At 42.4% G+C, this 12941-nt stretch overlaps 1 protein-coding gene across 2 annotated transcripts in view; it reads right to left on the bottom strand.

Moving 5' to 3' along the window:
* ca8 (carbonic anhydrase VIII) overlaps positions 1–12941 on the bottom strand; it is an 88749-nt gene that overhangs the window by 68969 nt on the left and 6839 nt on the right. For both annotated transcript variants that reach the window (XM_078540442.1, XM_078540443.1), the window contains exons 4-5: positions 11988–12112; positions 6348–6443 (exon numbers count right to left, since the gene is read on the bottom strand). In XM_078540442.1, coding sequence (XP_078396568.1) covers positions 6348–6443; positions 11988–12112 — 221 coding nt within the window. The remainder of the gene's footprint in view (positions 1–6347; positions 6444–11987; positions 12113–12941) is intronic.

Raw genomic sequence — 12941 nt, 5'->3', positions numbered from 1 at the left:
CCGCCACAACGCCTGTTGCTGGCAGGACCAGAAAATCCCGCCCTAAGTCCAATGGTGAGAGGGAAAGTTGGCGTGATTCGCGCTGGATGGCAGGGCGCATGAACACACCTGATCATCTGCTTTTGAGCTCATTACTTATGAATCAGCGAGGAGCTTGTCAAATCTCTCGGCAGGGCAGGCAGAAGTCACCCGTCCTGTCGTTACCCCATGAGGTCGAAGGGTCTGGTGCCATTTTTAAATGGCACCCAAATAGAAATTCACTCACAGCAGGCTAGGAGCTCCACACTACTCCTCCAGAGTCCTTGCAGCTGCAGTTCATACTGGAGAAGCTGGCATATGTGAGCAACCACATCCTGGGACATAGGAGGGTGCCTCCAGCATTGCCTTTCACTCATCTCTAGGTAAGAGCACCGCTGGCGATACACCAATGGTCGGGCCAATGCTCACCGATAGTGGTCCATGTTCACCATCAGTCTGACCTTCTAGAGGCCCTGTTGCCTCTTGCTGCTCAGACCCTTGCTCCTTAAGGCCCTGTGCCAACCAGCAACAGGACCTCCTTCTTCTCATCTGGATGAGAGTCATTAGCAAGGCAGGGTTGCCTGCAGCCTACATCATCAACGCCTCAGTGGATGTGTGAACAAATTGAAGTGGTACATTAAGCGAGCATGTCCATCTCAAAGCTAGCAGCCTCCATCTAGTCATGGCATTCCCACCCCCCCCACCCCCTCCCGCCCCGCAATTTCAGGGAAAGGACACCCTGGGTGTTCCTCCCATTCATATATGAATGCGTATGGAGACATTGCTCTTTGACCAGGGTGATGAGAGCCATGTGCAAAAACCCTCACATGGACATTTTGCGCTTGTCTCCACTACCTTCCAAATTCTGTAGTGAGGCCATGGCCTTGGCAGCCTAGAAACACTAGCCGCATAATCCCTCGTCAGCCATGATCATTCACTTGGGAGGATGGAGGTTTGGATTCGCAAGCTGGCTCCCCTCCACCATCCATACCCCTTTGAGGCATCCACCTCCCTCCCTGCCTCTGACTGCAGCCAATGGCAAATGCCACAGAATGAACAGCAGCTCCACGCTTTGCTGTGATCTCGATGTTATGAGGCCCATGAATCAGGAGCAAACCTGCTGCAGTGCGGCTTCACCATAGAAGGGAAAACACAAGTGAGCATCTTTGACATCTGGCTGCCTCATAATTATTACGCTGTCACTTTAGTCGGCCACTTGTGTTGACCTTGAATCCACCTAGCAGAAAAGGCCTTTCACCCAACTCGAGGGATCTCACTGATTTGCTAACTGCGTGGTCAAGGTAGGTTTGGAATACTGGTGCGTATCACCTTTCGAGCTCGCTTCTAGCCTCTTGTTACCCACCAACTTTCCCCCATCACCACAGACCGGCTCAATATCGCCATTCCTCTCCCTTCTGTTGCCCTTGAACCTCCCCCCATTACAATCTACCTCCATATGCCTTTCCTCCCCTCAGAGGCAACACCCAATACCGCCCCATGCCCACCTTGAACCTGCCCCCTCCCGTTATCCAAGCCACCTGTCTTGTTCCCTCTGTGATCCCCCCGATGAAACCTTCACCTAGCAGACTCACCTTGGACCTGCCACCCAACCTCATTCCACTCCCTCCTCTGACTGTAACTGTTCCCTATCACCAGTACCCTGAGTTCTCCCACCCAGGACCCCACTGTCGACCCCACCCTCTAAACACTCACCCCTTTCCCCAGACACTCTTTCCCCCCCACCGCCACCTTCCAGCATTTGCCTGCCTCCCTTATGCAGTCTTGACGCAGCTTTTGCTAAGGCACTCGTGTGAAGTTATGCGAGGCCCCCAAGGAAAAAGCAACTTCCACGAACTTCAAAGTTGTGGAAGAGGTGAAGCACGCCAGATACACAGCACTTATCTACAGTTGTAAAACTGAACGTTCTAAATTCTCGCTGGCAGGGAACTTAATTTCGAGGGCGAATTTAATTCTGGCGAGGTGGCCTTTTAATTAGCATTCATGAGATGCCAATGCATGCAAATCGGGTTCCTGACATTGTTTGTCTGGAAGCTCGACCTACCTTCAACCCGCCTTGAACAAAATCCCAACAGTTCGTCCCACCATCGGGAAAGATTTTTTTGCCTCCTGGCAAATTAAGTGCCCCCGCACCCCACAATACCCGCTGTTGGCAGGAACGGAAAATTCCACCCTATGCCTTTATAATAGGGACAAGGATCCCATATGCTTTTTTTAAAATGAAGCCTCTTAAGTTCTCTTGTCACCTTCAAAAATTGTGTATGGACACCCCCAGTGTCTCTGCTTTTACACCCTCTTTAAAATTATGCCATTTAGTTCATATCGCTTCTCTTCATTCTTCCTACCAAAATGTAGCACTTCATACTTTTCTGCATTAAATTTCATGCCATGTGTCTGCTCATATCAGAGTTCACAGCGAAATCACGATGAGTCAAACTCAGATGACGCAAAATTCCAGTTATGTCAAAGTTGTCAACCATTCCCACTGGCAGAAAAGCCAGAGAGTGGTGAATCTATGGAATTCATTGCCACAGAAGGCTGTGGAGGCCAGGTCATTGAGTGTATTTAAGACCGAGATAGATAGGTTCTTGATTGGTAACGGGATCAAAGGTTATGGGGAGAAGGCACGAGAATGGGGTTGAAAAACTTATCAGCCATGATTGAATGGCGGAGCAGACTCGATGGGCCGAATGGCCTAATTTCCACTCCTATGTCTTATGGTTTTATGGTCTAAAAGAAAATCCTTTAATAAGCAGAAATTGCACATTGGCAACTCTGGATTAGCTGAACTTGTCAAAGCTCATCATATAACTGCACCAACCAGAGTGGAGTTGGAACACACAAGAGCACAAAGCCATGGAGCACTAAGCAAGCCATCATTTGACATCAGAATTTCCAAGTGAAAGGACGAGCAAAGCCTGCGAACATGGCTAAACCTGTGATGAATGCCTGCCTGTTTGCCCGCCTGTCTCCCAAGCCGATGCCACGAAGGCTGTAGAGATGGCTCCAGGATTTTGCATGGCAGCATGGAAATGCCAAACGATGTTTGACAGCATTGCATATGCCCAAAGACAACACACCAAGCAGAAAAAGATAAGGGAGTTTATCCCGGAGCTAACTCCCGACGTTTTTCAATGCAAAGCTCTGGCCTTTAAGAAGATCAGACCAGTATAAGCTGTGAATAAATTGAATAAAGACTTTTCCACACACTGTTTTATTGTGTTTTCATTTGGCATTTGAATCTGTTGTTTTTGGCATAGATCGCATTTGTAGGCATGTCGGGTTACAGAGAGATATATTCTTGTGGGAATGGGACCTCCTCGATGATCACGAAGCTCCGCTTAACACGAATTTGTGAACTGGTATCCTGGGATTAGATTCATTTGGATTTTACTGTATCTATATCCTCCTGATACACATTTACAACATTTCTGAGTTTTGCACCATCCGTAAAACTTTGAAATTATGTCCTTTATGCCCAGGTCCAAATCATTAACATAAAGCAAGAGTACAGGGTGGTTTTCTTTATAATTTCTATATTAGTTAATCTTCTAATGGTGTTGCAGGTGGGTGAAGGCCAAGTGCAGTATTTGGGTCACGCATAGTCAGATGGCAGGGAATAATTGAAATAGAAAAGAGGGAGAAGAATAGGAGAAAAAGAAATGAAGGAATTAGGGGAAAGGAGATGAATGTTGCCTCCAATCATCTAGGTGTGCCCATAGAAGAATTTAAAAGGTGCTCAAGCTATGTTTTCAATGCTCAGTAAATGGAGTGTTCGGTTGAAGTGGGCTCCAAGCGTCCAAGTGATGATCGCTGAAGAGATGTGTTTCAGTGAGGTTTTTGATATCCAATCACCAAAATAATGGTCATTGTGGAAGGTGGGTTCCAAATCATGTAAATAGGGGTGCTCACCATATTTCTAATCAAATTTAGGGGGTTAACAAATATGGATTTGAGGGTTTCTTCTACAAATTTGTATCTAAAAGAGGAGGGAGTGTGAGAATGCAGGCATAGCATATTCCCTCTTCTCAGTGGGGTGGGGAAATTTGAAAGAAAAGTTTGGATAGGATCCCAAAGTCTATGATCATACATGAAGCTGTTGAGTGCAGGTTTGTGGCTTGATCAACAAATTACTGTTCAGTGTGAGTGGGATCACTGAATCTGGATTTGTTATTTGTTCTCTGGGTTGTTGGGTGGCAATTTGTAGTTCATGGAAGAGGCTCTAGTCCTGCTTTCGGTGTGGAGTTGGGTTGAGGGGGAAGAGGAGGAGACCATGTGACTGCAATTTGTGCTGAGTCTGGTGTATAAGAATCACAGTTTCTGCGTGTTACGTTGTGTTGGTCCAGCTTCAATTATATTCCACCAGACTTGAAGTTAATTTCTTGCTCCCTCATGGAAAATGCTTAGGATTTATTTTAGTGTGTGCAAGTACATTCTTCCACAATTTCTGTTTATTCATTGTGCGCCACAGTTGCATTCTTTCCACGTAGCATATATCTCTGACAGATGTATTTTTGTTGATAGTGTTAGTTCATTGAGTTTTAGGAAAAATATCGTTAGTCCCTAGTCCTTCCTTTTAACCTTGTAAACTTTCCCTTCAAATATGTATCTAATTCCTCTTTTGGACCATTGATGATCACTCCTAAAATTCCTGTAATTTCACTACTTTATTCTTTAAGCATTTATACTTTTGTTTCTCCAGCTACAAGGTTCTAATCTCCACAGATTCAGGCCTATTACCTGACTACTCCATGTAAATCTCATCCATCTCTGATATTAGAGAACCAACACTATTTCTTAAAGGAAATTGGTTGCAATGACCAAAATTAGGGATACCTTCAGATTGTCTAAACCCAAATTTTAACAATTCTGCATGAGGAAAAAAAAAATCAGACTTTAAACTTGCTTTGCAAGGCATAAAAATCTTGTATTGCAATTGTCATGTTAGTTCTGTGCAGCAATTTTGGCCTGAATTTTTAGCTCGGCAGGCAAGCGCAATCGATGGGCCTGGGATAGGCTGGGAAACATTTCACTGACTGCAATCAGCCCCCAACTGCAATTTCATGCTGGCTGGCCAATTAGTGGCCAGCCAGCATGAAACATGCGCTGAAAAGCTCAGCGCTGCCAGGGTGGGGGCTGGAAGAGGGCGGGCGATGACGTCAACACAGGCGCAGGTGAGCGCAAGCGCAGAAAGCTGCCTCAGGGAGCTGCAGACCCAAAAACCATCAAATAAAGTTTCAAAAAGCCAGAAAAAAAAATGTCCAAACATCAGAATCAGGCACCTGAAAATATAGATGATAAAAATTCTGCCCACAGATTTTTATTTGATTTCATAACGGAAACCTCATCCTGCCCTTGGATGAGGTTTCTTGAAAAATCTAAAGGTCTTCAGGCAGATTCACCCATCCACCAACTGTATGATTGGACAGACCACAAAAAAAATCGGAGTCAATTGCTCCATTAATGGGCTTAATTTCCCTCTTAATTGTCGGCGGGCAGGCTTCCAACTTTTGCGCGCACCTGCCGACTGACACCCAATATCATCTTGCGTGATTTCACGTCCCATCGCGTGCCCGCCCAATCAGTGTAAAATGTAGCCATTTGAGTTAATTGTGTGCCTTCTTCGGTGCAGTCCATTCTATTGAAGCTATGCATCAAAACTGAATTAATACCAGTGAGAATGGACATCTGCTGTAGTACAAAAGTAGCTGGTGCAAAGGTGAGCCTTTAAAAAGAATAAACTCTGGTGGTCCACTGTGTGAACAATTATATTTTAATTATTTTAACAATTTAAAATTCTCATCCTTGTTTTCAAATATGTCCATGATCTCAACAATCCCTACATCTCTAACCTCCTTCACTCCTACAACCTTTCGAGATACCTGCTGTGCTCCACCAATTCTGGCCTCTTAAGCAACATGCCCTTTACTTTTTTTTTGATGCATAAGGCCAACTTGTTTAATTAAGCATGCAGTCCCTTCAAACCTTTTTATACGGCTGCACATGTATGCTAACTTAAAGGGGCCAATTTGTGCACAGCCTGCACAGCAGCATTTGCCAATAGATGTGTGAAATTATGGTACTTCGCTAATTTCACACTCAGCTTTTCCCCTCACCCCAAATATGTTTAAATTTATGTTTCCCATACTATGCAGCATTTCAGGTGATATGCGACCAGATTTCAATAACGTCACTTTGTATGTGATTGTAAGAAAGTAACCAAGAGCAGCCAAGCAATCTGTCCTCTCATGCAGCTCACCATCCTTCCAGGCAAGGGTAAATAGTATGCTTGTTTACAATTGAATAGTTACCTGGACAAACAGAGCAATGATTGCTATCCCATTTTTCTTCCCCAAAGCTTCATCAATACTTTTGAACAAAGTAGAGTTCCAATGGATAAGATGGAGCTGAAAATATAAATATTGCAAAAATTAAGGAAAGAAATAACAACATTTTTCAATGACTGTTTGCTTTTTGAACCTAGAATGCTTAAAACAAAGCCTTTACACAAGTATTGTCTACTGATTTTTATAAGTCAGAATCTTTAATCCTGCGTTCATACTAAAGAATCTGTAGTGAACGAAACAACCTAATTTCCCCAATTGTATCACAATTGCAGCTAGAATGCAGCAGTCAGACTTCTCCCTCCCAAGCACATTAGTGTTGACCCCACTATATTAGTGATAGGAAGTAACAAGTTGCAACAGCTCAAAAAAAACAGCCATCAACAAATAATTTAGTCACAAGTAATAGGCTCTTTAGGGAAAGAGCAAAGAGCCCAACTGTTTTCAGAGACAGTATTGGAAATTATGTAAGCCCATGCAAGGCAATTTAAGCAAACCTTATTTGAGACTAAGCAATGAAGTCCATCAAAAATGTAGTCGAAGGATAGGCCAGGGCAACCAGTACCAACCCCATGAGGACATTTACAGTAATTTAGTGCCAGAAGAAATGTAATGACCCTTCCATGTCAGGAAATACAAGGAACATTAGCCACAATTTCCAAATGCACTACATTGAACATATCAACGTACTCCCATTCACTGTGGTCCGTGTTCCAAGAGCTAAGCATTAGTGTCTACAAGATAGCATAGGTCATGTATACACACAGCCTTCACACTCAACCATGCATACATGAAAAGCCTGAAAGCCACCTGTCATCAACCCCAATTAGGCCCAACTACAGTCACATGGGTTTGACTGCATCTGATGGTAACCAGAGGACATCTTCATATTTTGCCTCCTTCTTAGATTGCCTATGACTGATGCCTCACCTAATGTGATTCCAGTCCCACACTAATGTAGTTGACTCCTAACTGCCCTATGGAATCTTTTAGGCTTACTGTGGTAAAGCCTTTGAAGTGTTGTCACCTCCCAAATCCATTCCCATCTTTCCTAGAACTTCATGTTTGAATATTTCCAAAATCAGGTTTCAACTCTTGCCACTGTACCAAAACAGGTCTTACCAAAGTCACAAATGACACCTACATGACTATGAAAAGGGTAAACTTTCCATCCTTGTCCTTCTCAACCTGTCTGCAGCCTTTGGCACAGTTGACCACACTATCCTCCTCCAATGCCTCTCCACTGTCATCCACCTGGGTAGAACTGCTCTCACTTGGTTTCAATCTTATCTGATTGCATTGGCTTCTCTTCCTGGCCCTGCACCATTATCTCTGGAGTCCCTCCAAGTGCCTATTCTTGGCCCCCTCCTATTTCTCATATACATGCTGCCTCTTGGTGACACCATCTGAAGGCACAGCGTTAGTTTTCACATGGTATGCCGACAACATGGAGCTCTACCCCACCACCTCTCCTGACTCCTCCACTGTTACTAAATTATCAGAACACTTATCCTACATCCAAAATTGGAAGAGAACAAATTTCTTCCATTTAAACACTGAGAAATTGAAGCTATTGATTTCAAGCCCCAATCCAAAAACTGTTCACCAGCTACCAACTCCATCCCTCTCCCTGGCAAGAGTCTACCATTAAGCCAATCTGTTTGCAACCTTGGTGTCATAGTTGAGCCAGAGATGAGCTTCTAACCATATATCCAGAGCACCACCACGACCACCTATTTCCACCTCTGTAGCACTGCCCAACTTTGTCCCTGCCTCAGCTTATCTGTTGCTGAAACCTTCATTTGAACCTTCGTTACCTCTAAATGTAACTATTCCAATGCACTCCTGGCTGGTTTCCTAAACTCTACCCTCTATAAGCATCAGGTCATTCAAAACTCAGCTTCTTAACTCACACCTAATCTCATTCCCCAATCACTCCAGTGTTCACTGGCTTCCAGTTAAACACCATCTTGACTTGGCTCTCACCCTTGTTTTCAAATCCCTCCGTGAACCTGCCCCTCCTTATCGCTGTAACCTCTTTCAGCCCCACAATCCTTCAATATCTGCACTCCTCTAATTCTAGCCTCTTGTGCATTCCCAATTATATTATCGTTGCCCCACCATTGATGGCTATTCCTTCAGTTGCCTAAGCCCCAAGCTCTGGAACTCCATCCCAACACATCTCAGCCTCTCTACATTACTTTCCTCCTTGAAGGCTCTTCTTAAAACCTACCTCTTTGAATAAGTTTTTGGTCATCTGACTTAATATGTTATGTGGCCTGTGTCATATTTTGCATTATATTGCTCCTGTGAAGCACCTTGGAAAATATTTATTACATTAAAGGCACGATAAGTTGTTGTTGTAGCTGTAAGAGGTCTGATGTTCCTATCAGAAGGAATTCAAGGTGCACCACATCATGGAGCTTATCATAATCCACTTTTGTTATCGCTTTCACAAAGACGTTGGTCAGGATCTCCCCATCTGAGCCATATTGACCACTTAACTAGATTATTGTACAGATAATCCTAGTGTTTGCTCCTGGTAATTAATTCCATTATTTTACTAATAACTAATCTACTATTGTTTAACTAATGGCACTGTCATTACCCTTGTCTATTTTATTAAACTTTTAGATATAGACATCACAGTTACCTGTTTCTTATCTACTGGCATGTCACAATGACTCCATCATAACGATTGTCAGTGCCTCATAAATCTCCTTCCTAGTCCTCAACATCCACAGTAAGTACCATCTATTCTTGGGGATATTTGTTTTGATCCCATTTAGCCTGTCTAAGACTTTCATTTCACTTATATTGACGTCAGATTGTACTTGGGTTTTGTATCTGTTTTGAAAAGGTCACGTTGCTCACATCTTCCATCACGAATACTCAAAAGGAAGTAGCCTTGTCCTCAGTTTCAAGGCTATCTGCATTTTTTATGGGTTTCAACTTGTTTGATTTTTCTTTTGCAGGACAAAGTTTTTTTTTAAATAGTCAGGCCTCACCTTAGCTTTTCCTTTCTCTCTGTCTTAATTTCACCCTCTGTTAATCCTGATAAAATGTTTCTGAACTTTCTTATATTCATCGCAGCGATACCCTCCTCTTTTCTCTCCGAGGGATCTGCATATATCCAATTTGTCTTCTCTCTTTAATCCATTGCAACTCACTTAGTTAATTATTTGGTTTTGGCCCTTTTAAAGGAAAAGTGGATAAATAATAGGGAGTAAAAGATGCAAGCCTGGATTTCACACTTGGCACGCGTGCCAAGTTGGTGGGCCAGAAGTGGACACAAAATGCGCTTCCACCCACGATCGGCCCCTGAACGCAATTTCACGCTTGCTGGCCAATTAACAGCCGACCAGCGTGAAACGTGCGCTGAGAAAACCTCAGCACTGCTGAGGGGGGTAGGAAGAGGACAGGTGCCTATAAAAGTGAGGGTGCGGGTGGACACTTCTAGCGAGCTCCCTGAAGGCAGGCAGTTGCTGCAGAGCTGCCTCAGGGAGCTGCAGGCCTGTACAGATTAAATGACAAGAAAAAAAATGCACCAAACTCTGTCTATACAGCACATTCAAGCACCTGACAGCAGAACTCAAAAAACATCAGTCCCCATATATCTTTTTATTATATTCCACCCCAGACATTTCATCTTGCCCTATTAAAAACGGGCTGACAGCCTGCCCATTTTGCCCATACGACGAACGCAAAATCGCACGGGCAACGTAAAATCGTGGACAATAGGATTTTTAATGGACTTAATTGGTCCTTTAATTGTCGTGCCCACCCGATCAATGTAAAGTTCTGGCCGTAGACTCTGGCTGAACTATTCCAAGTGATGAAGTATTTCATGCTCCAACTCTCTTAATTAACTCCAAACTTCTATCCTCAGCCCTGATGACATTTAAATTGATGGCTTTCTTCTCTCACTTACCAACACAAAAGTAAGTATTTCCTTATTCACCCTATCAAAGCCCTTCAGAAATGTAAAAAATATTAGCTATATCTCTTCTTATGCCTCCTCCGCTCCAATGAAAACAGTCCCATTATCTGAAGTCTGACCTTATAATTACTAGTACTCATCCAAGTTAACTTACTCTTTATTCTCTTTATGGCTTTAGTGTCCTTTCCCTATCGGAGCACCCAAAGCTTCACACAGTGCTCTGTGGTCTAATTACTGACATATACAAATTTGTTATTACCTCAATATTCTTACTCTATGCCCCAATTTATAAAAAAGCAGGCTCTTTGAAAAAGAAGTTAAATCAATATATTGTTATTTGCTTTTGGGATTATTTCAGATCTGAGGTCAGCCTGCCTTCATAAAAATAGAGCAGCGATTTTTCTTGCTGCACTTAAGAATGTCTCAGCCAGGTGTTGTGCCAAAAGACAAAGAGCAACATTAAAGGGCAACTGTTTTTTTTTATGGTAGTCAGGTACTTGCTTCCAGTGTAACGCCAGGAGAACAAGATGTCATTTTAATGATTCCCCCCACAATCCCTGCAGCTGTTCACTGAAAACTTCTCAGCCACTAGGTTCTCTGTCACCTTGCATTCTGCATCTCCGTCTGCTGCCGGCAAATAAGCCATCAACACAGAATGGAATATTCAACAATGCAGTCACTCAGACACCTCTCCATATTTTCAAGCAACAACTTGAGGAGTGGTACATACAATACTGTGGAAGTCTGAACCTGCATCAAATAAACTAGCCCAGGGAAGCATGACCACCCTCATCATTCATTAGGTAGATGATTCACAAAATTTACTATATATTTCAGTGAATTTCACAAACCAAGGGATCTTGTCATCTGATTCCAATATTCCAGCTATGCTCCATTTAAAAAGAAAGTGTAATTGAGATGTTCCCACTTTACGAATTGTTTTGGTGAACAGATGGCCCTGTTTAAAAGGGAACCTAATTAAATGACTGACTCTTTGAAAGTAAGAGCATGAGACACCTTTTTAGTGTTCCATGGGGCCACTCCAGACAAATTACTACTTCTAGCTGTCAGATAAAACAAGTACAAATTCAAGGCTACAGAGTCAAAGACAGTCAGCAATGTATCTTTTTTCTTAACTTGGTTATTAACAAAAAAACCCTTTAAAGAAATATATTCAATACCTTCTGGCCTTTAAGTTGTGATACTCAGTATAAAAACCCCATACCTCTTAGGAGGCCACCCCCTCCCCTCAACCCACCTTCTATTTACCACCCACACCCCGAACACCCCCATCCAAGAGCAGTAAGAACACAGGCGAGAAGAAAAACTCCAGTGGATAAACAGGCGAAAGTATTGAACTAATATCCAAGAATCTAAAAACATTTTGAGGGGGCAGCTGGGGGAGAAGGAGGCAGCCTAAAATATTTATAGCATTCCACAAAGCCACCCATGATTCAACATCTAATTCCTCAATACTGGCTGGGAAATGAATGCTCAGCATTAGTAACAAAGATATATTATTGACTCTCCACAATGTATGACAAACTTTTTGGGATTTGATAATTTTATTTTTAACTGAGAAAGCAATACAATTTCCAAAGGGATGTTCTCAAACTTCATGTAATCCACTAACCATTCATATATATCTACTTTGGTCTGGCACTCACCTCCATGGGAAATGCTTTAAAATTAACAGTATGTTCAGAGCCACGCTGGTTCTCTTTACCCCAATGAAATCGAACTTCATGCAATTCATATTCATGATTGTCATGCAGTGGGCCACCAGTTAAAACTGCAACAGTTCAAAAATAAAATTTACTTTGCATAAATTTAAATATAAAATTTAAATTGTCTACGGATATTAGATTTTGCACAAAATATGCCACTGTATTTTCATTTATACTGTGCAGCCATCCTTAGTGGGTACAGATTGAAATACTTCAGGATCATACATTTGCACTAAATACATCAAATGCAATAGAAGCAGCATAGAGACACTCAAAATACATTGCCATTTTCAGGTCATAAAGTGGCCTAGAAAGTAGGCTAGGACAAAAAAAAATGAAGTCCCTGCACTCATCCACATTAAACAGAGTTAAAAATAGTACATTAATTAAGTGCTTTAAAATCAAAAATGTGACAAAAGTAGACCAGGTAATTAAGTACAGATTTTAAGCTGTAAATTGTATACTAATTTTCTCATTAAGCATATAGAATTTTTGGAAAGCCAGAACAAATTCTCTTCTGGTTTATCATGCCCTACTTGACTAAGTTTGGTTTCTTCTTTTGACACAGCACAAAAATGAGAAATCTTGTGCAATAACAATTCGGATAATAAAATGGGCAAATTATTTTGTACCAATTGGGGCATAGCAACGAGATTTCTCATCTGCTGCTTCCCACAATTAACCTTCTTCTGATTGGGTTCCAGATAGCATCAAAAACTAAACCCCAAGTACTTAATGCTCCTTCAGGGAGTGCTGCATTGTCAAAAGAGTCTTCTTTTGAATGAGACGCTAAACCAAAGCACTATATGCCAGCTCAAGTGAACTTAAAAGAAACCGCAGTATTATTCAAAGAAGGGGAAGTATCCCGGCCAACAATGCTCCAACAACAGAATC

This window comes from Cetorhinus maximus, chromosome 4 (assembly GCF_964194155.1).
Source record: "Cetorhinus maximus chromosome 4, sCetMax3.hap1.1, whole genome shotgun sequence".
Lineage (NCBI taxonomy): Eukaryota > Metazoa > Chordata > Chondrichthyes > Lamniformes > Cetorhinidae > Cetorhinus > Cetorhinus maximus.
The sequence above is the reverse complement of the archived record's forward strand: the minus strand, read 5'-3'. Positions and strand labels throughout refer to the sequence as shown.